Below are 27,279 nucleotides of genomic sequence, written 5' to 3'. Positions count from 1 at the left end.
TTTGAATCAGTGGGGAGTAGAAGGATCCTTCTGGAGGCCATCCAACTCCAAAGGCGGGCCATTCTGTGGCACAGAGAGTCTGCCAGGTCTGACGTTTTACTGAAAAAGAAAGATTTTGAGCCCTTATGCGGACTTCAGTCCAGTGATCAAGGGTCAGGGACAGAGGCGTGGAATGACTCTGTCCCATAATGAAAGTTACTTGAACAAAGACAGGGATGTGGTGAGCCGTTTCTTCGGACTGTGGTCACCATTACAAGATGGCGCTGGCTCCGCTGTGGTCTGTGACAAACAACTCCTTATTTGGGAGAGTTGGCACGTGATTTTTTAACACCCTATGAGAAAGCTCCACGTAGCAGCTTCGCATTGGGGCTTGGGATGCTTTATTAAGGCTGGGAGGGGCGTCCGAGAGAGAGAAGAAGAAATATCAGGGGCCTGAATAAACGGCTGAAAGAAGATTCCTGTTGTTGCGTCTTCCTTGCGGGCAAGGGGTCGCGACAAGTGGTGCCGAAACCCGGGAACCAGAACTTTCAGCCGTCAGGGGTGGTGCACCGGTTAGTCCCAGGTAAGTGGGATCCGCGACCAAAGCGGGGATAGTCCCAGTAAGTGGGATCCGCGATCAAAGCGGGGTCAGCTCCTCTACAAAGAAAGAGAGAGCTTTATATTTTATTGCAGCTGCACTGTGTACTTTCACTTTTGTTTTCTGTGTTTCTTTTGTTGCTGTGTCATGGGTGCCGCATCTTCAAGTCCGCTTCTTCTGGCCCTAGACGGCCTGTTACGTTCCAAGGGCCTGAAAGTGAAACATAGTACTTTACAAAGATTTTTACAGAAGATGGATATTGCTGCACCGTGGTTTGCATTTTCGGGCAGTCTTACTATACCTAGTTGGGGTAAATTAGGCAAAGATCTTGACTTTGCTTCTGAGCAGGGCATATTAGAGGGCGGGGTGATACCCCTTTGGAAAATGGTCCGTAGTTGCCTCACAGATGGCAGATGTCAGGAAGCACTTACTAAAGGACAGGAAGTTCTAGAACAATTACATGAGGAGAAATCGGAGACGGCAGGAAGTGAGGTATCTCGGGAGGATGGAAGTGTGCGGAGCATGAAACAGGGGAAGAGACGATTGTATCCAGATCTCAGTGCGCTGCGCACACCCCCATGTGAAAGTGGGTCAGAGGAAGAGGAGGATGAGGAGGAGGAGCTTGGGAGGCTGTCTCGCCAGCTAGGGAGTTTAGCTATAGGAGAAGGGAACAAAAATAAACAGGAGCTCAAGAAATGTGATCCTCCGGATCCACCGCCGTATGGCGGGGGTGTTTCGGGGAGAGCTTTCCATGCTCAAACATGGAGGGCTGTTAACGCTGAGATGGGTCTTGCTTATCCAGTTTTTCAGGATGATAATAGGGGAAGATTCCATGAGCCTTTAGATTTCAAAATTGTGAAGACTCTGGCGGAGTCTGTGCGCACTTATGGGGTGGATGCCGCCTTCACACTAACTCAGGTGGAGAGTCTGTCTAGATACTGTATGACTCCCTCTGATTGGGCTAGCCTTGTTCGGGCTTGTGTTTCCCCAGGTAAATATTTGGACTGGAGAGCATTTGTGCTAGAGGGCGCAATAGAGCAGGCCGCCCAAAACCATGTGGCGGGACACCCTCATTGGGATAAGGACATGCTTTTGGGGCAAGGTAGATTTGCTAATCAACAGACAGGATTCCCTCTTGAGGTATATGATCAAATTAATAACATTTGCATTCGGGCATGGAAGTCACTTCCAAATAGAGGAGAGGTATCTGGTAATTTGACTAAGATTATACAAGGCCCTACAGAACCCTTTTCAGACTTTGTAGCAAGGATGGTGGACGCCGCTGGAAAGATTTTTGGGGATCCTGATAGAGCCATGCCCCTTGTCAAGCAATTGGTCTTTGAGCAATGCACCAAGGAATGTAAAGCAGCAATCGCTCCTTATAAGAACAAAGGCATAGAAGCATGGATGAAGGTGTGTAGAGAGATTGGAGGACCTTTAACTAATGCAGGTCTTGCAGCTGCTGTCCTTCGGATTACAAAAGGGGGCGGTCCTGCCGCCGGAACATGCTTCCATTGTGGTCAACCCGGTCATGTTAGACGTGAATGTCCCAAAAAAGACAATTCCAAAAAAGACAATTTTACTGGACCTTCTCACGGTGGCCTTTCCAATGGCCTTCGTCTACCGGGGTTGTGTCCAAGATGCAAAAAGGGGAAGCATTGGGCAAGAGAGTGTAGATCAGTGAGGGACATCCATGGACAGCCTATTTCAGCTGGGCCAAAAAACGGCCGACGGGGCCCTCAACCCCAGGGCCCACAAATATATGGGGCAGTAGACAATGTCACACCCGAACCCGAGACATGGCCATCTCTACGCCATCCCATGAAACGCGGAGAGCCACTACAGGTGCCGCGGGATTGGACCTCTGTTCCACCTCCAGACTCGTATTAACACCTAAGATGGGAGTCCAATTGGTGGAAACTGAGTTTACAGGGCCTCTACCACCTGGCACTGTAGGTTTGCTAATTGGACGTGCATCCTCTATTTTACAAGGTCTTCATGTTTTCCCCGGAGTCATAAGTCCTGATACTGTAGGGATAATAAAGGTTATGGTGGAAGCTCCAAGGGGCATTGTGTCCATCTCCCCAGGGGATCGGATTGCTCAATTGCTAATTTTGCCTAGCTTACATAATCACTTCCCTGCTGATTCAAGGTCACGGACAGGGAATGAGATTGGTACCACCGGAGGGAATTGTGCCTATTTGTCACTAGATATGAGCAATCGCCCCACTTTGGAATTAAGCATAGAAGGTAAATCTATTGTGGGATTACTGGATACCGGAGCAGACCGTAGTATTATAGCACTTAGGGACTGGTCTAAGGGATGGCCAGTGCAGACTTCTGATCAATCCTTGAGAGGACTTGGATATGCCCAGGCCCCTCAGATCAGCTGTAGACATCTAGTCTGGAAGGATCCAGAAGGACATAATGGTACCTTTCAGCCTTATGTACTTGATTTACCTATCTCTCTATGGGGCCGTGATCTGATGAAAGACATGGGGTTCACTCTTAGTAATGACTATTCCCCAGTGTCTCAACAGATTATGCAAAATATGGGGTATAGGCCAGGTTTAGGACTAGGAAAACATTTACAGGGACGTAAGCATCCTGTACAAGGTCATCAAAAGCTTGACAGATTTGGTCTGGGTTTTTCCTAGGGGCCGCTGGGGCTCAAATACCCATAACATGGCTCACCGAGGAGCCTGTTTGGGTGCCTCAGTGGCCTCTTCCCTCGGTTAAATTGGCAGCAGCTCATGCTCTAGTTAAAGAACAACTTGACTTGGGTCACATCCAGCCTTCTACTTCTCCATGGAATACTCCCATATTTGTCATTAAGAAAAAATCAGGGAAGTGGCGCCTACTGCATGATCTACGAGCAGTTAATGCTCAAATGCAACTTATGGGGCCCATTCAAAGAGGGCTGCCTCTGCTCTCCTCGGTTCCTCAGGGTTGGCACATTATTGTTATTGACATTAAAGACTGTTTCTTTTCTATTCCTTTGCATCCTAAAGACTCGCAGCGTTTTGCCTTCACCCTTCCCTTGTGTAACCACGAGGAACCAGATCAAAGGTTTGAGTGGGTAGTGTTGCCGCAGGGAATGGCTAATAGTCCCACGATGTGTCAGATGTATGTGGGGAAGACACTCGCACCTCTCAGACAAAAGTATTCCTCCATCAAGATCATTCATTATATGGATGATGTATTATTGGCTGCTAAATCAGAGCAGACAGTTCATGAGGCCTATAAAGACCTAGTGAAGTTGTTAGCTCAATATGGACTGCATATCGCACCTGAAAAGATTCAAACAGGGGATTCTATTAAGTATTTGGGAGCAACAATTGGGTGTGACAAATTACGACCACAGAAAATCACCATACGAGCTCAGGATCTCCAAACTCTAAATGATTTTCAAAAACTGCTGGGAGATATTAATTGGATACGAGGATATTTACATATTTCTAATGTTATGCTACAGCCTTTGTATGCTACTCTTAAGGGTGATCCAGATCTTACTTCCCCTCGTAGCCTCACCAAAGAGGCTAGAGCGGCCCTTATGACAGTAGAAGAAGCTATACAACATGCTACTTTATGCAGGCTCCAGAGTGATAAACCTTTCCAGTTATGTGTGCTTGCCACTATGCGGCAGCCTACTGGAGTACTGTGGCAAGATGGACCTTTGCTATGGATTCACCCACATGTATCCCCAGGAAAATCCTTAGAATATTATCCTGATGCTGTTGCAGCATTAGCACTTAAAGGGATTCAACAAAGCATTCAATTTTTCGGACAATCACCTTCTTCTCTTATTATACCCTACACTAAAGCTCAACTTAGTGTCTTGTGTGCTACTCTAGATAACTGGGCTATTCTATGTTGCTCGTTTCAAGGGGATATTGATAATCATTACCCTTCTCATCCGTTACTCCATTTTGTTAAAGAACATCCTATCATTTTCCCTAAAGTAACTTCATCCAGTCCCATTCCGGGGGCTGTTAACATTTTTACTGATGGTTCCAAGTCTGGAATGGGAGCTTATGTAATTAATGATTCTCCCCCTGTCCAGCATCAATTTGCTCCTGGAAATCCACAATGGGTAGAACTACAAATTGTTATTGAGGTTTTTAAACAGTGTTCTTTTCCCTTTAATCTCATTTCGGACTCCATCTATGTGGTGCAAGCACTACAAATCCTGGAGGCTGTGGGAGCTATTAGTGATGCCCGTAATGTATCTGCTTACTTTAATCAGCTTCAACAGCTTATCCGTGGCCGCACTGCTCCTTTTTATCCAGTGCACATCCGGGCTCACACCTCTCTTCCTGGTCCGTTATCGCAGGGTAATGCCTGTGCGGACTCAGCCACTAGAGGTCAGTTGATCTGTTTGGCTTCCTCCTTAGAGGAGGCTAAATTGTTTCACCAAAATTTTCATGTTAATGCTTTAACACTGCGCAGGCGTTTTTCTATTTCAAGAGCAGATGCTCGGCAGATAGTATTACACTGTCCCCATTGTGTCACATTTCTTCATCCCCCTACTTATGGAGTGAACCCACGGGGATTGAAGCCATTGGTTGTCTGGCAAATGGATGTGACACACATACCTGACTTTGGTAGCCTCAAGTATGTCCATGTTTCTGTTGATACGTACTCTGGAATTATTCATGCTTCTGCTTTATCGGGAGAAAAGGCACGTAATGTCATTACTCATTGCCTGGAGGCCTGGGCGGCGTGGGGTGCACCTACGTCCCTTAAGACTGATAATGGACCTGCTTATACTGGAAGACAATTTACATCTTTTTGTTCTACTATGGGAGTGCAACTTACTCATGGTTTGCCTTACAATCCTCAAGGGCAAGGCATTGTTGAGCGTGCTCATCGCACCTTAAAGGAAACTTTACATAAACAAAAGGGGGGAATAGGTGCTGAACATACTCCTAAAGAACGCCTGTCCTTAGCTCTCTTTACCATTAATTTTTTGAATTTGGATATTCATGATCGCTCTGCGGCCGATAGACATGTGTCCCCTCAGCCCTCTGTGATTGGCTATGTTAAGTGGAAAGATGTTCTTACGGGCCAATGGAACGGCCCCGACCCCGTGCTGACATGGGCACGAGGATCTGTATGTGTTTTTCCCCAGGATCGCACGGAACCGTTGTGGGTCCCTGAACGCCTGACAAGAAGAGTCTTGACGTCGGCTAACCAGCAACAGGAAATACCACAGCAATCCCGTGATGAGGATCTTCATTCTGCTAAGTGCTCTGGCTCTGGTGCTGATGCCGATGACACAGATGACACCAATGCAGTGGTGGGCAGTGGCACGGGCTTGGCCAATGCCAATGCCGGTTCATGGTAATTCTAGTGTCCTCCCCACTCTTTTCTCTACCTCATGTGAGATGTCTGCTCCCTGTGCCTCTCCTAGAGGGGACGTGGATAGCATTTTTAATCAATCTCAAGTTAATCTCACAGGAGTTTTTTGTTTCAGCCTTGGGAACACTCATTGTATTAGTCTTAAGACCAAGAATTTGACTAACTGGGAGGACCCATTGCGGTCCAGTCAGGTTTCAGGGAGCATTCTCAGTGCTGTGCTGAGCCAAGTAGTCTCAAGGGAACAAACAGGCTCAGGAACCCCCGCAAATAGCTCTGCTTTAAACACAACTACCTTGGCTATTATCTCCGAGGTACTAATCCCAGTGCCTCCTTCTTCTAATAGTCTTTATAATGCCACCCATTTTAAGGCCTCTCCTTACTGTACCCCTAATCTTGGTTTCCCCCCAACATTTACGCCTTGTCAGGATCATTCTTGGGAGCAACGTCAAGTTGCTAAAGGTTTCTCCCTTTCCCCCTCTCTTAAGAGGTATGTTTATAACTTTAACAACAGTGTCAACTCCTCTACAGGAGTGGGTTGGTCCTGGTTTCAATGGCTGATCTCCAATGAAAAGGGGGCTTCAGCTGATATTTCTGCACTGGCTCAATTGCTGGGAGCCAAAAGTTGGCTGGCTAATGTTTCTGGCACTGTTAGGGAGAGTGAACGAGGTAAAAGACTCACATCTGTTTCGTTCAACTCTCTGTTATATAATGCCGCATTGCCCCCTGCAATGGTCTGTGTCCAATCCCCGTTCTTACTCCTTTTGGCTAATGACACCTCGTCAGGGGTGCTGGATTGTTCTAATGTTACCTGTCTCTTATCTGAGTGTTGGGATGGTTCTTGGACTGTAGCGGTGGTTATGAAAATTCCAACTTTTGTCCCTATCCCAGTCACTGCGGACCCTGACGAATTCCCCATTGTTGAGCTACTTAGAGTCCGCAGGGATTTTGGAATCTCAGCTGCTATAGTGACAGCCGTGGCGGTATCTGCTGCTGCAGCGGTCACGGCCGGAGTGGCCATGGCCAGTCAAGTGCAGACTGCTGCCACCATTAATCAAGTTGTTCAACAAACTTCCACCATACTTGAATCTCAGAATACAATTAATCAACATATTTTGTCAGGGATTTTAGCTGCCAACCAAAGAATAGATTTACTCCAAGCTCAGGTAGAAGAATTGGCTGATTTGGTGCTTTTGGGCTGTGTTGACCAACGTGCACATTTATGTATAACCTCTGTCAGATTTAATGATTCCAGGAATGCCTCCCGTATCATTGGCGAATACTTGGCCGGAAATTGGTCCATGGCAGCGGAAGACATGATCCAGTCTCAACTAACCCAGATAGCTGTCTTGAACAGTACTCATGTCGATCCCGTAACTTTGGGTCAATTCACCGATTGGATATCCTCTGCCTTTTCCTTTTTTAAAGAGTGGGTGGGGGTAGGCATTTTTGGTGCAATGTGTTGCTTCGGTATGGTTCTCTGCTTGTGGTTTCTCTGTCGCCTCAAGGCCCGCAATGCTCACGATAAAGCTATGATCATACAAGCTCTTGCAGCTTTAGAAAATGGCAACTCACCTCAAGTTTGGCTTGCGCAAATTAAACAGTAAATCTTTGACATGGTCGTCGCACCCCAAGTCTTACGGACATTGCACTGGGATCGACATGTCTTTCCTTGTTTTTCTCTTAGTGTTGGAAAGCCCTTGCACTCTGCCGGCTTTCCTACCATTGCACACAGATGGGTTTCCACACTAGTGCTTTTCTATCGCCTTAAGACCCGTGCCTTTCTTTTAGGGTGTTACCAACTTGTTTATCGTTGTATTTCTATACAGCCACAGTTCAGCCTTAGCTATCCCCCTTCGTCCACCATCGTCACGATACAGGATGCGAGGCAAGGCACTGCACTTGAGTGATCCTTGAAGTGGACCTCAAGGAGAGCATGTCCTATTGTATGCGGGTTAGACGCGTCCACGCCCCGTCCCACGGAGAAAAGCGTCGGCTGATATGGCCTCAGATCTGGGGAAGGCGCCTCCTTGGGGCTGAGCCATACTATGCAGCCACTTCTGCACAGTGGGATAGGACCTCTACTCTCTCCTGTGTTGTTCTTAGAAAACAAAAGGGGGAACTGTGGTGAGCCGTTTCTGCGGACTGTGGTCACCATTACAAGATGGCGCTGGCTCCGCTGTGGTCTGTGACAAACAACTCCTTATTTGGGAGAGTTGGCACGTGAATTTTTAACACCCTATGAGAAAGCTCCACGTAGCAGCTTCACATTGGGGCTTGGGATGCTTTATTAAGGCTGGGAGGGGCATCCGAGAAAGAGAGAAGAAGAAACATCAGGGGCCTGAATAAACGGCTGAAAGAAGATTCCTGTTGTTGTGTCTTCCTTGCGGGCAAGGGGTCGCGACATGTGTGTGTGTATATATATATATATACTATGCCATTTTATTGAGCATTTATGGATTTTAATATCCATGAGGAGGTCTTGGAATCAATCCTGAGCCATTTCTCTGTGATAGAGATAGCTATACTGTTTCCTAGAAGTCATTGCCATCCATAGTTTTCCCAAACAAGATAATCAAATGATGCAGTTCTCTTATGTGCCCAGAAGGGGAGAACTAGAATATTTGGCTCAAATATCTTTATTATTTATTTTTATTTCTGTGTATTTTGAAGAAGTGGTAGTCACATGATCCAAAAATGCAGTAGCACTATAGCCTCATGTCCATCTGTCTCTCAGGGGTGCATGGTAAAGTGCACCCCCACCATTTTTTTTCTAAATATATATTTTTAATTGTTGATGGACCTGTATTTTCTTCACTTATTTATTATACATGGTGCTGAGAATTGAACCCAGTGCCCCACACATGCCAGGCAAGCGCTTTTACCACTGAGCCACAACCCCAGCCCACTCCCACCATTTTTACTGAGTAGCCTGGCTCCTCTTTCAGGGACCCAGCAGGTTGTCAGTTGTACGTATTAGCTGTCATAATTCATATGACCTTGTTTTAAAACCTTGTCTGTATGGCACAGTTCTAACTTGTCCTCTTTTGAGGGACCTTTAGATCACTCTCCTTTTAGCTATTTTAAAGCCCACTCCTGTCCATATGCCTTTGTGGGCAGGACTGAGGGGAAAAGGGCTGTTTTCTTTGGGTCCCTCTTAACTTTTTGTACCCCCGAGAGCTGAGGCACCTGGCTTCTCTCCTTGGCACAGGCACCCCTTTTCTAGAAGGTTCCTCAGGCCCTGTTCTATCGTGGGCAGTGGAGTGGGGCTTGCTCTCCCTATCCTGAAGCAGGGATGGACCCTGGAGAGCTCTGATGATTTTCAATGCACCAGAGAAATCACGTGTTCCCTATGCTGCTGCTACTGAGCAGGCTGCCCTGCGGGGCCTGGGTGCCCTGCAGATGTGGCTGAGGAGCTCAGTGGTAACTACCATGTGGGCAGAGGGGCCTCACGGTGGACTCAAGCCAGAGCTCATTTCTCATGTTCTCTTGAGAAGAGGGTTAGGAGGCCCTGGTCCTGTTCCTCTGATACAGTGGGGTACAAGGCGTCAGGCCAGTGACATCACTGACCTTAGATCCTAGGAGTCTTGAGTTCAGCCACCCTCCCCTGGGCCACCAGAACCAGCACGGACACGGATGCTCAGGCCACCTTGGTGAGCCCAGAGGGTAGATGCAATGTCCTCCTTCCCCCCCAGCTCCTTGCATCCCTGGGGGCAATGGCAGTCCCACAAGAGGCATTGCTCAGAGTATGTTCCCCCCTGGCCCTTCTTGGGGGCCACCTTCCTGCTCTGCATAGCTGTTATTCCTGTCCTCTTTCCTAGCCACAACTTGGCCAGCAGACCGGCCCAGCTTAGGGGTCATGTGACTTAAGACTCCATGAAGCTCGGTTCCTCGGCTATGAGCTGGGGTGGCCTGTCCCATGCTGGCGAGGCTTCGGGAAGCTGACACATTAGAGTGCCCAGCACAAGGTGGTGTTTCAGTGTCCCCAGGAGTGCTCTCCTGGCCCTTCTTATCGAGGACACATTCTTTCCACAGAGCCTGCAGCAATTCCCAGTCATCAGCCAGCCTGGCCCCAAGCCAAGCCTCTGTCGCTGGTCCCAGCCCCTGGCCTGCTCCCTCCCCAGGGGTGGTGTTCTAGGGACATGCTGAGCCAGTGTGGTGACATAATCCCTCTCTCTCCTTTTTGTCTCCTCCAGGTTTGGTAAGAGTGATTCATTTTCATCCCTTCTGCCACCTGGAGTCCTGTCTGTGGTGCTGTCCCCATCGGGGGTGGACGTCTCTGACCCTCTCTTAACCTTCGTGGCCTTTCCATAGTCCAGAGGCACTGGCACTGGGAACCACTGCAGGGAGTAGTTACAAGACAGGTGGCCTTAAAATGAGCGGCTGAGAACTGGGCGTGGTGGCACAGGCCCGTCATCCCAGCCACATGGGAAGCAGCAGCAGGAGGCTCACAAGTTCAAGGCCAGCCTGGGCAACTTAGTCTCTTTCTTAAACATCTCATTCCATACTCCCCATCTGGCTAACCTCCACGGGCAGTTTCTTTCCCTCTTACTACATCCTTAAAAAAGAAAAGAAAAAAGGAAAAGTGCTGGGGCATAGAGCTCATTGGTAGAGTGCCCTGGGCTCAGTCCCCAGTTATGGGGACAAAAATAAAAAATGATGGGCAGGCCTTAGCCCAGCCAGTGGCTGCTCTCTGAGAAGTAGAGGCTCTAAGAGTGTCACAGTCCTCCACAGTCCAGCGGCGAGTCCTGTCTCCACCCTGCTATCTCTGCAGAGACCTCTGTGGTGGACACTTGCTCTCTGGGCTGCTCTGATAGAGGAGGGAGGTGCCATTGGCCAGGTTCAGGTGGACGTCAGCTGTCCTCAGAGCCCTGGCTGGTGTCTCAGAACCCCACCGTCCAGAAGAGGGACATTGCTTGAGGCAACTCGGACTTGGAGGGTGAAGATGTCCTCCCAGGAGGGGAGGAGGAAGACCAGACAACCCTGGACCCCCTTTTCCGCCCCTCCACCTCCAGGTTGGGCACAGAATCTGGCATGTCCTGCAGGGCCTCTCGCGCAGCAGAGCCGGGGAGTCGGCCATGCCTGGCATCTGCTTTTAATTGAGTGGAAATGCAGGGGTGCCTGGTTTTGCTTGAATGAAATAGAAGTTTCTTTTCTTACCATCCTTAGCTGGCTAAGGAGAGTGACTTGGGGGCAGGAAGGGCCCCAGGAGGAGGCAGGGTTGAGGAGGAAGTGACAGAGCTGCAGGGAGCGCTGCTGGAGCCCCAGGGGCAGGGCATATGAAAGGAGAGAACCTGCATGTCCCTGTCCCCAGGGAACACACAGGAGCCCCCAGACCCTTAAGAAAACCTCAGAGAAATGTCCAGTGAGTCCCGTCCGCAGACAGCCTGGGCCCTGTCATCCTTCTGTTGCTGGGGTAACACCGGAACCACAGAAGCAAGGCTATTAGGCCTTCAGGGCCAATAGTCCCATCCAGATCAGGAGCAGGGACGCCTGGCATGCATGCCATCTCATGTCCCTGTCCCCCACCTGTGGCCAGTGGTACAAACCACAGGTTATGTTCAGAGCCAGATAGTTGAAGACTCATTTGCCCCTTGTCTGTCTCTCAGGCTGGCCACTAGCCCCTCCTAGAGCCTGTGTTTTGACATCCTTGGGTTCTCATGGGACCCAGGGGGCAGTTGAGAGGCCCTGTGGCAGATGAGCCAGAGAGCCCAGGTGATAGGATCGTGATGTCCCTGATCTTCAGCCTTTTGTCCCCATCAAAATCCCCTTTGTGTGAGAAGGACTGGCACTCAGTGAGCGCCAGCTGTGTATAGGGCAGCCTTCAGTGACCCAGACCCACCAGGCCTTCAACACTGGTTCTTAGAGGGACCCAGATCAGGAGAGGCGTCCCCAGGATGTCCTCCGTGGAGGCAAGCAGAGGGGCATCTCAGAGCCTGTGGCCCTTCTCTCACCAAGGAAAGAGAGTACCTGGGATGTCCCCAGAGCTCAAACGGTAGGGCCCCAGTGGAGTTGGCCACATGGGGCTTCATCTTGTCCTCGCTCTTTCTGTCTGGATCCGGCTGGGTGGCTCTCAGGAGTGTGCCCAGGGTGCCTCTGGAGGAAGGGTACAGGCTGAGCCTCCACCCAAGGTCAAGGTCAAGCTTCCACTTCCACCTGTGCTTAGCCTCCTGCCTTCAAGGCTGACCCCACGGGAACACAGGCCGAGCCCTGCAGAGGCAGGTGGCAGCTTCCACCAGAGTATAAGCCCAGTGTGAGGGAGGTGACATCTGTTCCCTGGCCTAGCTGGCCTGTCCCTGTCTTGATAGGTGTTGGTTCAGGTCAGCATTGCTCTACTGTGTGACACCTAGCATCCCTTCTGGCCTGCGACCTCTGAAGTGCAAGGTCACAGGTGTAAGCTGTCCTAGGCAGAGCTTCCTCAGCTTGCCCAACCTGACCTCTTTCCCTGCAGATCTTCCACATGGATCCCCACAGATGGTACGAAGGGACATCGGCCTCTCGGTGACACATAGGTGAGTCCAGGTAGGGAGGCGTGCAGAGCTGGGCTGGGACCAGAGGGTGCTGGGAGGCCCACTGACGGGGGCATCTGTCCTGGCCTGGGTTTCTTTGCCCCTAGCCTGCCTGCCTGTCTCCTCGAGTGCCATAAACCTGCACCCACCTCATCGCCAGCCATATGGACTTGCTGGGCCCTCCCCTGCCCCTCCTGTGTCTCTTTCCCACTCTGATGAGGGAAAGTGCCCTCTCCCCTTCCTAAGACATGGGTCCCAGGATGAATAGGGTCAAGTCGTGGGAAGGAGGAGCCGAGAGCCTCTTTCACACCCTGTGACGTCGTGAGGTCCTGGGCTGGCCACCCATCGGGAGCTTTGTGGAGCTTGCAGGAAACCCACATTCCCAGGCCTGCTCCTCATCTGGATATTTAACTTTCGGTAACTGGAGCTCACAAACGTAGAAGAGGGCTGATGTGGGCCCGTGATGTGGACTGTCCAGAGGTCTTGGCCTCAACGCTCCTGAGGCTGTGTGTTCAGGCCCCAAAGGTCTGGGTGGTATCTCATGGCCCCTGGGTGGCCAGCAGGACACTGTCTTGGGACGCCCATGCTCTGGCTGTCCCTGTTAAAGGCTGTTGAAGCGTGATAGGGAATGTTCTCAAGGGTGCTGCCCCTTGCCAGGGCCTGTTGTTTCCCAGAGGGCAGCTGCAGGTCCCCAGGATCAAGCACCGTGTCTGAGGTCACACTCAGTGAGACAGAGCTTGAGTCCAGAGACCTCTGCATGGAGCCTTGTCAGAGCTGGGACACCTGTGCCCATAGTCTTGACAGCAGGGCCCAGGGCACATATGAATAGGGAGGCCAGGCCTGTCACCTACCTGTCCAAGCTGGCTTCTGGCCTGTGTACTAAGAATCCTGGGCCTGCCTAACTCCTAGGGGTGGTCATAGTGACCAAGTGAGCTGACGTTCAAGGACACACAGCAGACACGATGCTACTCACATTCCTCCCAAAACGAAAGATCTGTCTGCTCTTAGGTCTCCCCCCGCTCCCGCTGTGGGCTGGCCTAGTGTCTTTTTCTGGAGGATTCCATCTGCTCCGATCGCATCCTGCCTTCTAGGCTACCTTTTGTTTTTTCAATGTTTTAAGCTTGAGACTGAAAAGGCACTCATGTGTTCAAAATCTAAGAGGTTTAAATAGGTAGACAGAAAAGTCCTCCCTCACCCCTGTTCCTGGCTCCCCAATTTCTTTTGTATCTATCTCCTAGAGAGATTTTATAATTACCAAATATGTATATTTGGTTTTTTGCTTTTTATTTTACACAAATAACATATATTATACACACTATTTTGTACTTTGCTTTTTTTTTTTTTTTCTTTTTACAATTACGTAATTTGGGGCTGGGACTCAGTGGTAGCACACTTGCCTGGCATGTCTGAGACACTGGGTTCAATTTTCAGCACTGTGTATAAATAAATAAAAAAAAAAAGGTCTATCAACAACTAAAAAAATATTTTTAAAAAAATTACATAATTTATTTAGAGCAAAATGCACATGTGCATTTATGTATGTAGACCCTGTTGAGACCAGGCAGATGCAGATACAGGAATTCCAGCACACCAAAAAGTTTGCTTTGGCTCTTCGCAATTGATAATGTCACCACTGCGCAATCACTACTCGTGGCTACTGTCATAGATGCGTTTTTCCTGTGCTTGAACTCTGTATTAATGGAATTATATTAACATTAAATGATATTAGACCTTAATTTTATCAATGGATGATGTGACTGGAAGCTTGCTCTCTATTTGCACAAAAGGAGTTTCCTGGTTTTATTTTCTGGCTGCAGTGTTCTTTTCTTTCTTTTTTTTTTTTTTATTAAGGGACAATATTCTATATAAATTCAATCCTTTGAGATATTCTTGATGATGTCTTTCATTTGTTTATTTATTTTTAATATGGTGCTGAGGATCAAACCCAGGGCCTTGCACATGCTGGGCGAGCACTGTACCACTGAGCCCCAGCCCCATGCAGTGTTCTTTTGTATGGCTGGAGCCTGCTTTAGTCAGTCACTGGTGATGGCCACAGGTCATTTCTGGTCTTCCTGCTGTATTCATACTGCAGAGATGCCTTGCTGATTTGACACTTGGGGGAGGCTCTGTAGGTAAATTCCTAGGACCTAGTTGCTGGCTTAAAGGGGAAGCCCATGGGTGATTTTGATTGCTGTTGCCAAATTCAGCACCAGTGACTGCACCAGTTGGAGAATGTGGACACTGGTGACTTTGTGGCTGGGAAATCTACTTGGTGGTGGTGGTGGTGGGGGGTGACTAATGGTCCCTGGGAGAGGTTTCCTGGGGCTCTGGGATGTAGCCCCGGGAACCCGTCTGTGTCCACCCGCTGCAGGTTCTCCACCAAGTCCTGGCTGTCGCAGGTCTGCCACGTGTGCCAGAAGAGCATGATGTTTGGAGTGAAGTGCAAGCACTGCAGGTGAAGGCAGAGGGTGGGAGGGAGAAATGCTTGGAGTTCAGGAGCAGTCCTGATACTTCATCCATGGCCTCAGGTCAAGTCCAAGGTCAAGAGTTCCTTATAACCTGCTACCCATAATCCCATTCAGCACACCAGGCCTCCCTAGGGGAACTGAAGTGAGGCACCCCTGCAAGAAGCGGGTATTTGAGGTGGGCTTTGAAGGATGAATAGAAGTTTAGCAGTTAGACTAGGGGAGAAGGAATCCAGAGTCCAGGAGGAAAGTGGGGCCTGTTCTGGGAATTGTAGGGAGTTCTGAAGTTCAGCCTTACACTTCAGCACATGAGCGGTCGGAGACCGGCAGGCAGGGGTATAAACAGAGTTGGCTTCTGAAGGGCAAGAGTGAGAAGAGAATGTAGATTCTGTACAAAATCAGCTTTATTTTCTCCTAGCATTGTAGTTTCTAGTGGGAAAGAACGACAAGTGGACAGCCGATGACCCACGGCTCAACCCACACTGTTCCCTATCTTGGCTTTAAATGGGGGACCTCCGGCTTTCCTACCTGTTCTGGGTGGAGAGCCCTGGATGACCCCAAACTCCACACTGCCCTGCAGCTGCAGTGTAAAGTTGGTACGGCGCCAGCTGTCAGCCCATTTTACTGATGAGAGCACTGAGGCTGGGTGCCACCAGCAGAACCCAGAGAAGTAGCCAGCTCTTTTCATTGCTGAGCTGAGAGCTGACCCTTAGGCCACACAGCAGGGGCCTGAGTCCAGGGGCTGCCCTTGGGACCCCTAGGGCCTTTGGGTAATGCAAACATTCTCATTTGTGTTTTGTAAGTTCAGATTTGCCTCAAGCTTTCTGAAGCTGGGTGGCAGGTCATCTTCTCTTTAGATGGGAGGAATACATGTGTGACCTGCGGTGAGCCACAGGGGCCGCGAGGAACCGGTAGAGGACTGCAGAACATGGCAGGCAGCCGGCAGTGGCAGCTGCAGTTAAGATGGAGTGTTGTAATCTTTGGAGCTAATGTTTGTTGAGAAGTTTGTGGAAACTGAGGCAGTGGGGGTGAGAGCTACACAGCTGCTCTGATGACGTGCACGCCCTCCCAGCGCTGACTCTGCCCCCTTTACCAGGTTGAAGTGTCACAACAAGTGCACAAAAGAAGCCCCGGCCTGTAGAATATCCTTCCTCCCACGTGAGTGCCCCGTCCTCTCCCCTCTCCCTGGGGTGGTGGTGGTCTGGAACCTTCCTTAGCCTGGTGTGACCCTGCTGATGGGATTCCTCCCTTTTCCAACAGTAACAAGGCTCCGGAGGACGGAATCGGTCCCTTCGGACATCAACAACCCTGTGGACAGAGCAGCCGAACCCCACTTTGGAACCCTCCCCAAGGCACTGACGAAAAAGGTAGGGTCTGGTGGGGAGCTGCCCGCTCCTTCCTGCAGGGCGCCCCCCAGTGGAGGCTCGGTGGGGATGCAGGACCGGGCGCTCCAGGCCCGTACCTGTGGCTGTGGTTGCCAGGAGGGATCCTGTCCTGGCCACTCAGCAGGCTCCATGTTCTATCCAAATGGTGGTTGTGCAGCTTTGGTTCCCACGCCCTTTCTTCTCCTCTGAGCCAACATTTCCTGAGCACTTACTGTGTGCCAGGAATTCTCCATTGGTGATTCCTTTGACTCTTAAAATAGCTCTGAAGGGGCCTGGGGTTGTGGCTCAGGGCTGGAGTTCCTGCCTGGCACGTGTGAGGCACTGGGTTCCATCCTCAGCACCATATTAATTAATTAATTAATTAAAGTTTTTTTTTAAAAGCTCTGAAAGGCACCTGCTGGAATTACCTGCATTTTCCTGCTGGGGAAGCTGAGCCCAGGGTCCCCTCTCAGGCCTTTGTGCCTTTTTGCTATGTCTTCATGTAATGGGAGGAGGGGTCCCTCTGGCCTCTTTGGTAAAGGCTCGTGTCCCATTGGACGGCCCCACCCTCAGGAGCTGATCACCCCTCCAAGGACCCCACAGCTCAGTACCATCACCTTGAGCCAGGAGTTCAGCAGCCGTAGGGGGACATTCAGGTGCTGGCAGGGCCACCACCCTGGGTGTGAGTGGCAGCAGTTCGTCCTCTTCGCTTCTATGACCTTGAGTGAGCTGCTTGACCTTTCTGAGCCTCAGTTTTGTCCTGGGTGTGAAGGGGGGTCATGGTGCTTCGTTCACGGGGTGTCCTCGGGCGGTGGGAATGTTCACAAGGTCCCACGTAGGGCTGGGTACTGTCTGTCACCTGTTATTTGTTTCCGGGCCTGTGACAGACTGCTGAAATTCTTAAAATATCTTAGTGTCCTCCAATGCCAGCCCCCCTGTTCCCACCCTGTCCTCTCCCCTCCGGCGCCTGGGGCCCCCTCGCACAGCCCTCACCCAGGCTCAGTCACAGCCTGGCGTGTTTGCTCCTGCCTGTCCACCCTCAGCCGCCTGTCAGTGCAGTGTCCTCTCCAGGGCCACCTCCACCCGCCCTCCTGCGCACACAGCTGGACCCGAGGCACTGAAGCTGGTGCTGCCAACGGTCTCTCTCACCACGCCCAGCGCAGCGAACCCATAGTGTCCTTCTGGGGTCCTGTTTGATCGTTGTTATAACACGAGCTGCCAGTTGCTAGGGGCACTGGCTGAGATGGGGTTCATCCTACTTCTCTCTGACCTCTTCTTCAGCCCCTTCCCCCTCCGAGCACCCCATTCCATTTTGGCGCAGATGCCCTGGGAGGCCAGGCAGTATCTTGCTCCCCATGTTCCTGATGCCTGCCTTGGGAAGCATTTGTATGGATCATCAAGTGGATACCCCCATTTTATGGGTTTCACACTGTGGCTCAGAGAGGTTAGGTAGTTTGTCCAGAGTCACACAGCTGCTGAGAGGAGGAGCTAGGACTTGTCCTGTCCTCATTGCCACTGTTGAAGCCAGGGATTAGTGGAGGGTCTTGAGCCTTGGAGGATGAGCAGGAAGAGTGAGGGCTCAGTGGACCAGTCCAGCCTTCTCCTTTAGTTGGCACTGCACAGGGTCGGCTTGCTGACCAGTGAGGCCCACTGCACCAGCTCAGGTGGGCTCCATCACGCTGTGCATCCCCCAGTCTCCAGGGCCTGCTGAGGACACAGGTTGAACTTGGCACTTGGCCCTATTTTGAGCAACTGCCTCCTACCCTCTGAGGCGCTGTGTCCAGGAAGCACTGGTTAGCCAGGTCACTGATGAGCCGCCTTGAGCCCTGTGCTTGCTTTGGGGTGTGAAGGGAATGACAGTAACATTGAAGTCGGGACAGCAGTGGGAACCAGGCCCGACCAACAAACCAGCTCCTGTGGTCACCTTCTGGAAGCTTCATTCCAGCTCTGGAATTCCTGACCCTCCAGGATGGCTGGTCGCACCAGCCCAGGGTTTTGCGCTCTCGGGATTTTGCAGCCGTATCTGCACCGAGAGTCCCAGTACACTAAGGACAAGGTCTGCAAAGACAAGGACTGTATGCTCCTCGTTTTCTTCTTACTTCTAGCAGAGCCTGGCACATAGTAGATGCTGCATGAACTTTTGTCAGAGTCTGGATTTAATTCACTTAAAAAACAAAACAAAACAAAAACCTACTCTGCCCAACTCAGAGCCAGGCAGGCACTGGGGTGGGAGAAGTGTCCATCCAGCAGACTACCTGAGGACATCTGCAGTTGACAAACTGCAGTTACAGTGCCCTGAGGAAGAGCTGCTGGGAGCTATAGGAGGAACTAGAGGAGGAGCATGGTCCCAGTCAGGGTCCAGGAAGGGCCTCTGGGAGGAAATTGTGTTTGAGCTGAAATAAGAAAGATGAACAGAGCTGGGCGCAGTGGTGCACACCTGTAATCCCAGTGGCTCAGGAGGCTGAGGCAGGAGGATCGCAAGGTCAAAGCCAGCCTCAGCAAAAGCAAGGTGCTAATAATAAGCAACTCTGTGAGAACCTGTCTCTAAGTAAAATGCAAAATAGGGCTGGGTATGTGGCTCAGTGGTCGAGTGCCCCTGAGTTCAATCCCCAGTACCCGCCGCCCCATCAAAAAAAAAGAAAGATGAACAGGAGCCTTTGAGAGCAGGGTCTCTGTGTGCGGCCATCTAATAAGACCTGGAAAATTTTAGTGCCGAGGGTGGGACCCTAAGGGCCCCTGGCTGGGCTCCTTTGCAGTGGGAAAGTGGGGGCTCCTGGCATGTGGGGGGCAGCCTGGTGGGGCAGTTCAGCCCCCCATTCCCCCGCTCTGGTCCTGCAGGAGCACTCTCCCGCCATGAACCCCCTGGACTCCAGCAGCAACCCCTCCTCCGCCACGTCCTCCACGCCCTCCTCGCCAGCACCCTTCCCGACACCAACGAACCCCTCCAGCGCCACCACACCCCCCAACCCCTCGCCTGGCCAGCGGGACAGCAGGTTCAACTTCCCAGGTACCACACTTCTGGGCTTCTCCGGGTTCTCAGGGGTGCAGTCAGAAGACCCCTGGCGGGTTCAAGGTCGAAGGCCGCCACTGTCTATGTGACGCTGACCTCAAGGGCAGGAGCTCTGGGGTTGGTGAGGCTGCTGCACCCATTCTACAGATGGGGCCACAGAGGTTCAGAGATGAGTGGTTGCCTTGAGTTCTACAGCCTGTAAGAGGCAGGGCCAAGCCCATGCCCCCTGACACACAGCAGGCTGAGTGTTCTTGGCCTAATCCCCACACTGTCCTCCTGTGCTGTGGTGGCTTCTGCTGGGCATTATCACTCACTCAGGGCGGGCTTCTTGGCCCCCCCCATTGGCATAGCAGGCAGCATATTGAGCCAGAAAGCCTAGGACAGGGCTTTTGGACCTGTCACCTGCACACTCCACAGTTAGGGCCAACTACCCAAAAGAGACTTCTCACTTCCTTCCCATAAACCAAGGAAACCATGTCAAGTTAGAATTAGGTGGTACCCCTGGTACCGATGAGGACACCGAGTCCCCACAGGGGTGCTGGGGGAGTAGGCCTGAGCCAGGCTGATCTCTAGTGCTCCCCACAGCCCAGGATGCCCTGGGTCTGCAGAGAGTAGCCAGAATCTCTATCCTGCCAGAAGCCCAGCCTGGGTGTCCTGCCTCTCCCAGTGGCAGAGCCAAGCCTGTTCACCGCTGTTGGGACTCAGCTGCTGCCTGGGCTCCTCTGGCAGCTCCTTGTGCCCTTGTCTCAGCCTCGGTTTCATTTGCAGTCCCAGAGGAAGGCAGGGGAGCGACTATGACACTCCTGTTTGCTCCAGGCCCAACGGCAGACCCTCCGCCCTCTTGCACTGAGGGGTCCAGCCAGGCCCCCATCATGATCCCACCAGCCCCAGGCCCAGGGGGACAGAAGTTCAGCTTTCTCTGTGCCAGGAGATGCCCCTGGGGCTGCACCCAGCCAGCAGCAAGCCAGGTGACTTCACTGGTCCATCTCACCAGGGTCCTGGGGACCTCGTTCATGGGTGGTGAGACAGATTTTGTAGGGCTCTTTCTCATTGGCTTATTTCTTTAATATGCACGTGGCTGGGTGTCTCCGGACACGGATGCCTTGTCCCAGTGCCCCCACCCCTTCCTGCAGTGCAGCGACGGCCCATTTGATTTACCTCCTCTCCTGTTCTACTCTGTCTTTATTCACTGAAATCATCCCTTTTCAAAACCACCTAGTTTAGCTTTTCCTAAAAGGAAGGGCCTATTTGAAAAACAATAGCTACAGGAAAAAATCCTTTTTTGTGATATCAGCCAACCCCTGTCCACTTTCACTGATGTCCCATAAGGGGCTGGGCCTCATTGTCCCCTGCGTGGGGCCTTACTCTTCCTGATCTCTTATTGGACCACTGGGACCCACCTCTCTGGGGCTGGGGTGGGACAAGAGTTAACCTGGGGAAAGAACTGCGACTCCTGCTGTCTACCTGCCCTAGGCTGCGTACGAACAGTGTCGTTGGCCTTCAAGGGTGACCCTGGGAAGGTGACCCTCATTTTCTAGTGAGGCAGCTAGAGAGGTTAATCGACTCCCGAGGTCCCAGAGCCCCGTGGTGGAATGAGGTTGCCTTAAGTTGCGGGGCAATGGCACACACCCGTCATTCTAGCAACTCAGGAGGCTCAGATGGGAGAATCACTTGAGCCCAGAAGTTCAAGGCCAGCCTGGACCACATAGGGAGACTCTGTCTCCAAAATACAAAACAAATGAAACAAGAGGAATAATTCCATGTCAGATTCCAGAACCCCAGTGCATCCCTTAAGAGACATGTCTATGGGAGGAAGCAGGGGATGAGGTTGAAGCACTCCAGGGGTCAAGGTGGGCTGAAGTGTAGGAGGCCGTTCTCCCACACGCGACACTGTTAAAACTTTCTCAGAGCCACCACGTTCGCTCATTGTCTTCCCTCCTGGGCTCCCGTGCATTCTCCAGAGCAGGAGAGGGGGGGTCCTGGCTTTTTCCCAGAGCAGATTGCTGGACTGGGCTGTGTATCAAGGTGACACTGAGCCAGGCCCTGGAATCCCGGTCCTCCGGAGCCCCTGTACCCTGGGGCTCCTGGGGCACCCATTTCTTTCCTCTTTGCCTCCCTCCTGCATGGCTCAGCCTGTCCTTGCCAGGCCCACCTCGGGGGGAGTAAGCTGGGCAGGACCGTCCCAGCCCAATAACCAGTTCCTGTCTCCCAAGCCCACGTGTCCCCCTCCTCCCTCGCTGTGTTTGCTGTTCTGTGTGTGTGACTCACCTCCTCTTCTGTTTAAAGCTGCCTACTTCATTCATCATAGACAGCAGTTTATCTTCCCAGGTGAGTCCTCTGCATGTTTCCACTAACTGACCCCTGCCAAGACCCCCCTATCCACCCCCCGACACGGATGCCCTCTCTCTGGGTGCTTGAGTCCATCATGGCTGAGCAAGCAGGGGCAAGTGTCTAAGAGGAGGGCCCTTTGGCTGGACAGTGCCTTGCTGAGAGGGACCCTGGAGTCCATCCACTCCAGCCTCTTGCAGATAGACTTCAGGCCACTCATTAAAGGTCACACCGCCAGGAGGTAGCAGAAGCAAGGCTAGAACTTGGGTTTGCAGAACGAGGGGAGAGGGCTTTGTTGTTGATGCTGCATGAGCACCTGTTCCCATGTCCTTCCTTATACAGTGAGAGGGAAACACTACTTAGTTTTACAGAAGGGAAGCCATTGGGGGAGGTCTGCAGCCTTTGTTTGGTCAGCAGGCCTCACCTTTCTGAGCCTTGTCCCACAGTGCCACCTGCTGGCCATTTTCGGGACTGCCTCATTGTGCAGAGTTTAAAGGAGAGAATCAAATAAAGACAATCGATTGATTCTCCTTCACAAAAATTGTTTTGCACACCCTGGAAACCTTTGTGCCAGCCTTTGCATCTGACCATATTCCTGCCTCTAAGTGTTTTATAATATCAGCGCTTTCTTCTCCAGCTGAAGACGGCAAGCACCTTCTGTCTGTAGCTGGTTGTTTATTCTCTGAGTTAAACAAGACTGTCTTGAAGTCACAGTGTTTTGGTTATTCCGGGATATTTTTGTTCCCCATCTCAGCTCCATTAGGGAGTTGGCTTGGAGAGCTGGTGAGTCCTTACCCATGTGGCTCTGCTCGGGTATTTGCAGGCCAGCAGCGGTCAGGACCCAGGGTCAGCGTCCATAGGCGACCCTGTGAACAGCTGAGCTGCCTTTTACGGTTTTGTATCTGATTTTGTTGTCCCCCTCTCTGCCTCCCCAGAGCCCACCTAGTTGCTACCTCTAGGACATGTACAGAGGAGTGTCCCCAAATTGGGAAAATATTGTTCTTCTAGAAGCATCCATTTTGCCCTGGAGATGTGTCAAGGGCAGGGGAAGGAAATGCTTATGAAAGCAAAAAACGGAACATGTTTGGGGGCAGAATGCACAACATTCTTAACTTTTTAAGAAAAAGTATGAGCCTTCAGAGATGTTTGCCCTCCAACCTGGGCTGTTTCTCCCCAAATCTCCCAGTCCCCCCTCCCTAGGCATGTGCTAATCTTCTGTGGGAACATCCAAGCAGGGTTGGGTGGGTGGTGGAAACACCAGGCCACTCCTGGCGTCTGCAGACGTGAAGTGGTGATGTCTAGGGAGGTGCTAGCAGAGTCTCCCGAGGTCCAGAGCCCTAACTGCACAGTTGGGGTGTATGGGTGCATTGCCCTGATAAGAAGGCCTACAGCTCCCTCAGCTTCTCCAAGTCTGGGAGGACCTAGAGATGCTCATGCCTGGTTCCTTTGACCTTGAGAGAGAGCTTTGGAAGAAGCGCAGGGCAGGGGAGGTCTCATGGCTGAGCAGGGAGGGTCTTTGTCCAAGGCAGAAAAGGGCTGTTGATCACTTGGGCCACTGCCTTCTCCAGGGATCATAGTCTCTGTGTAGCTCTTTGTTCCCATGTCGGCCCATCTGTTCTGGAAACGCCCCAGGCCCGGGGTCAGTCTTCACTCTAGAAATTCCCAAAGCTGCTTTGGACACCAGGTGTCACTTAGGAGCCCACAGGCTGTCCTGGAGACTGGCTCTGCCTCAACCAGGAGGTCCCTCTGGCCACCAGCCCCAGCCCTCGATGGCCCCATTAGCTTTTCCACTTGCGTGCAGGGTGGGTTTGACTTCGGGGACTGGGGCTCACCGAGGCGGCGCCCTCTTTCTACCCCAGGTCCCTTCCTGGGATGGAGCTCTGTGGACAAAACCACGGGCTGAGAGCCTGAGTCTGTATCAGGTTTGAGAGATGAACCCAAGTTGGTCCTGGGAGAAGTGGCCTGGTGGACAGAGGCAGCCACTCAGGGGACATCCGCTTCCCTGGCTTCAGGCCGGTGTCTCTGGAGACATGGAGCAGGGGTCTCACACCTGTGTTTGTTTTGTTTCCTCCAGACATTTCAGCCTTCCCGCCGCCAGCCCCGCTCCCCGACTCGGCCGACAGTGCCCGGTAGGCGCCCCTTCTCTTTCGTGAGGCTAAACCCCAATCCCTAACCCCCACCCCAAAACCTCCAACCCTCCCGTCCTGGACAGCACCGTGTTCCCGAGCCGGCCAGATGGAGAACTTGGGCTCACTCACCTGTGTTTTATTTGCCCTCTATCAGCACAGTTAGCATGGGGTGGGGCTGCATGTGACCCAGGAGGGTGGACAGAGGGCACTCAGCGTCAGAGACCTATTGGAACTGGCTCCATCAGGGCGTCCTTTCTCCCAGTTGGGCTGTGCTGGGTGCCGACTCCCATCGCCTCCTGTGCCCTAGTCCAGTGAAGCTGGCATCGCAGTCGATGTCATCTGAACCCACAGCCAGCTCAGGGCCACTAAGTTCCATAAGGTCACACAGGGAGGAAGTGACAGCCAATTCTCCAAGGCCAGGCTGTTGGATTCTAAGTCCTTCCTGTGTGTACTCTGAACCCATGTACGGAGTGACAGATCCGAAGGGGCCTTGATGCTTATGTCCACCCTCCAGCCTCTGTCACCTTCCTGCACACTCAAGACAGGCTGGAGAGAAGGCTGAGGCCGAGAAAGGTGCACCTGGTCCCTGGCCTCTGCCTGTCGCCACAGCATCCACCCACAGATGGCTGAGTCGCAGTGAAGGTCCAGGCCTGCTTGGTGGCCTTTTGTCTCAAGCCCAACCGGGGAGTCCCCTGCTCAGCCCAGAACCTCCTTAACCAGGCCTGTCTTACTCTTAGGCTCGATGACCCACCCAAAGCTGATGTGTTGGAGTTTCCTGAGGTGGAGGTAAGCCAGGGTGACAGACCCACAGATAGACTTTACTTTCCCCTCTCGGACCATGGAGGGCTCTGGGGAGAGAGCGGGTGTCTCGTCCTGGCACGGGCTTCCCAGATGCCTGCAGATGTGCAGAGCAGGGAAGAATGATGAAGGATGCCCCAAACAGCCTTCCTCTTGCTCTTCTGTTCTGGAGGCTAACTGGAATAAGCTCTGGGGTCTCAAGGTCCCCATTTCCTGTCCAGAGCCCTAAACTCAGTCTGTCTGGGATCAGGTCAGACGTCTTCAGGTGTCAGCACTTGCCAGGTGATTCTGATTGCGGGCAGGTTCAAGAACCTGTCCACTGAACTGAAGTATAAACTGAGCCTGGATCCCTTCTGTGCAGAGCAGCGTAGGGTCTGTTCCTGCTGCCCAGGGAGAGTCAGGAGCTCTGTGTTTAAACAAGAGAATATCAGAAGGGTGGCTGGGTTACATCCTCCACGCCAGGGATGTCCAGGCCCTTCCAAAACAAATTAGATGCTGCTCATGGGTGAATCTTGGGGCGTAAGCAGGATGAAGGATCTGGCGGTCATTTGGGTCAGCAGTCAGATTTAGTGGATGAAGGACTCTGAGGCCCAGCGATGATAAATGACCTATCGCTGTCCTCAGCAGAGCAGAGTGGCAACTAGATCCCAGCCCTCCTGACCCTGTGCTTCTCCTCCCTCACCTGATGGGGGCCCAGGGACAGAGGAGAGAGGACCTGGACCTCTCCATGTTTTCCCACTTCCTTTTCAGGCTGAGGAGCCAGAGGCTGGAAAGTCAGAGGCAGAAGATGACGAGGACGAGGTGGACGACTTGCCCAGCTCCCGCCGGCCCTGGCGGGGCCCCATCTCTCGAAAGGCCAGCCAGACCAGCGTGTACCTGCAGGAGTGGGACATCCCCTTTGAGCAGGTGGAGCTGGGCGAGCCCATCGGGCAAGGCCGCTGGGGCCGGGTGCACCGTGGCCGCTGGCATGGCGAGGTGGCCATTCGCCTGCTGGAGATGGATGGCCACAACCAGGACCACCTGAAGCTCTTCAAGAAGGAGGTGATGAATTACCGGCAGACGCGGCACGAGAACGTGGTGCTCTTTATGGGGGCCTGCATGAACCCCCCCCACCTGGCCATCATCACCAGGTGAGCTGCCCGGGAACCCTGAGGAGGCAGGGAGGTTTTCATAGAGGCATAAAGAAAAAAAAAAAAAAACCAATGGGAGTAAATGCCCCACTCACATAGCCCTAATGTCATTACAAAAATAAGTGAGCTAGGCTGGTAGGTGCACACCTGTAATCCCAGCAGCTCGGGAGGCTGAGACAGGAGGAGCACAAGTTCAAAGCCAGCCTCAGCAACTTAGCAAGGCCCTAAGCAACTCAGGGAGACCCTGTCTCTAAATAAAACCCCAAATAGGGCTGGGGATGTGGCTCAGTGGTCAAGTGCCCTTGAGATCAGTCCCCGGTACCTAATAAATAAATAAGCTGATCTCTAAGGATACAGAAAATTCCAGTGTTCCATAAAAGGTACAAAGTATAATCCAGTCTACTGCCTCCCCCCGCAACTGGGCACTTCTCCCCCAAGATGGATAAACACCAGCATACCTTCCATTAAAACAAAGGAGTAGGCATGTGCTCATGGAGTTTTTCCTTTATAAAAATACACAGGAAAGATCACACTGGTTCATACTTGCTTTTTAAACTTGGTTACAGTTCTGAGGTCCACTCTTCTTTCTCTGTGCAGTGACAGTGCTGGGGATGGAACCCAGGGCCTCATGCATGCTGGGCAAGCGCTTGACCTCTGAGCCACACCCCAGCCCCTGCCACTCTGACGTGTACCACCCATTTCTACAGCAGGAAGTGCCCACTGGTACCCTGCACCCACAGCAGTGTCCCCTCCCTGGAGCAGCAGGGCTGTAACCCTGGACCAGCTTTGCCCACAGCATCTAAGAAATTGTCGTTTACCTTAAAATCAGGAAAAGCAATATGAGGTCATTAGAGAAATTTGGAAATATACATGGAAGTTTCCAGAAGAATCTAAGCATTGCTTTATTTCTATCAGGCCAAGAGATCCCTCAGTAACATTCTGTTGACACTCCCCATACCTGGACCCTGTGCTTGGAAAAGCAACAATGTAATGAACAAAATAAAAATTAATTTCCATTTGGCTTCTATCAGAGGTCCGAGTACCCACTCCCCAGGCCTCCTGAGCAGGGAGCCCTCCCCAGGAGCATGCAATTCCAGCCAATGTGGGACAACCTGATGCCTAGGGAGCCTGGCTGTGGTCACACCAGGTGACAGTCCCCAGGGTCACCTGCCAATGTCCGTCCATCCATTCATTCATCCATCCTTCCCTCCTCTTCTCAATTCCACGAGAGATTGGAGTCAGTGGAACAGGGGAAGGAGCCACCCATTCTCTTAGGAGACCCAGGACACAGCTGCTTTGCTGGATATTACTCTGATGCCCCTGACAGCTGTCCCACTGTCTTCTCCCTAGTTGCACATTCTTTATTTAAAAAAAAAAAAAAGGCTCTGGAATCTAAAAATAATAAGAACAATAATGAGCATCTTTACCATGAACCTCAAAGCCCTTGTGTGGCCTCTTGTGTCCCTCAAAGGCCCGGTTCTCCCCTTTTGAGTTTTCCTGCTTGTGGTCCAACCTTCCTGCTGAGGACGGGCTGGCTGCCCTGACTCCTGGGAGCTTTGGTGAACTGTTTCCTCGTGCAGGGTGGCAGGCCTCTGAGTGTGCAAGTGAGCG

The 27,279-nt window shown here is 51.9% G+C and overlaps 1 protein-coding gene and 1 long non-coding RNA gene across 9 annotated transcripts in view; both read left to right on the top strand.

The window, feature by feature from the left end:
* The first annotated feature begins 292 nt into the window (after window positions 1-292).
* On the top strand, window positions 293-7,261 carry LOC308636812. The gene is made up of 3 exons (XR_014019505.1): window positions 293-562; window positions 5,709-5,876; window positions 7,191-7,261. It is a non-coding gene; the product is annotated as an uncharacterized lncRNA (long non-coding RNA).
* A 4,957-nt stretch (window positions 7,262-12,218) lies between these two features.
* Window positions 12,219-27,279, top strand: part of LOC308636434 (kinase suppressor of Ras 1) — a 34,571-nt gene continuing 19,510 nt past the window's right edge. For 2 of the 8 annotated variants that reach the window (XM_081271862.1, XM_081271861.1), the window contains exons 1-9: window positions 12,224-12,447; window positions 14,816-14,899; window positions 16,006-16,067; window positions 16,170-16,276; window positions 19,112-19,280; window positions 21,570-21,611; window positions 23,686-23,740; window positions 24,478-24,526; window positions 25,289-25,668. In XM_081271862.1, the coding sequence (XP_081127988.1) occupies window positions 12,410-12,447; window positions 14,816-14,899; window positions 16,006-16,067; window positions 16,170-16,276; window positions 19,112-19,280; window positions 21,570-21,611; window positions 23,686-23,740; window positions 24,478-24,526; window positions 25,289-25,668 (986 nt within the window). In that variant the 5' untranslated portion in view covers window positions 12,224-12,409. The other 6 variants (XM_081271856.1, XM_081271858.1, XM_081271860.1 and 3 more) reach the window with 6 other exon arrangements.

Source organism: Spermophilus citellus (assembly GCF_964194105.1).
Source record: "Spermophilus citellus genome assembly, chromosome: 17".
Taxonomy (NCBI): domain Eukaryota; kingdom Metazoa; phylum Chordata; class Mammalia; order Rodentia; family Sciuridae; genus Spermophilus; species Spermophilus citellus.
This window is presented reverse-complemented; position numbering and strand designations above follow the sequence as displayed.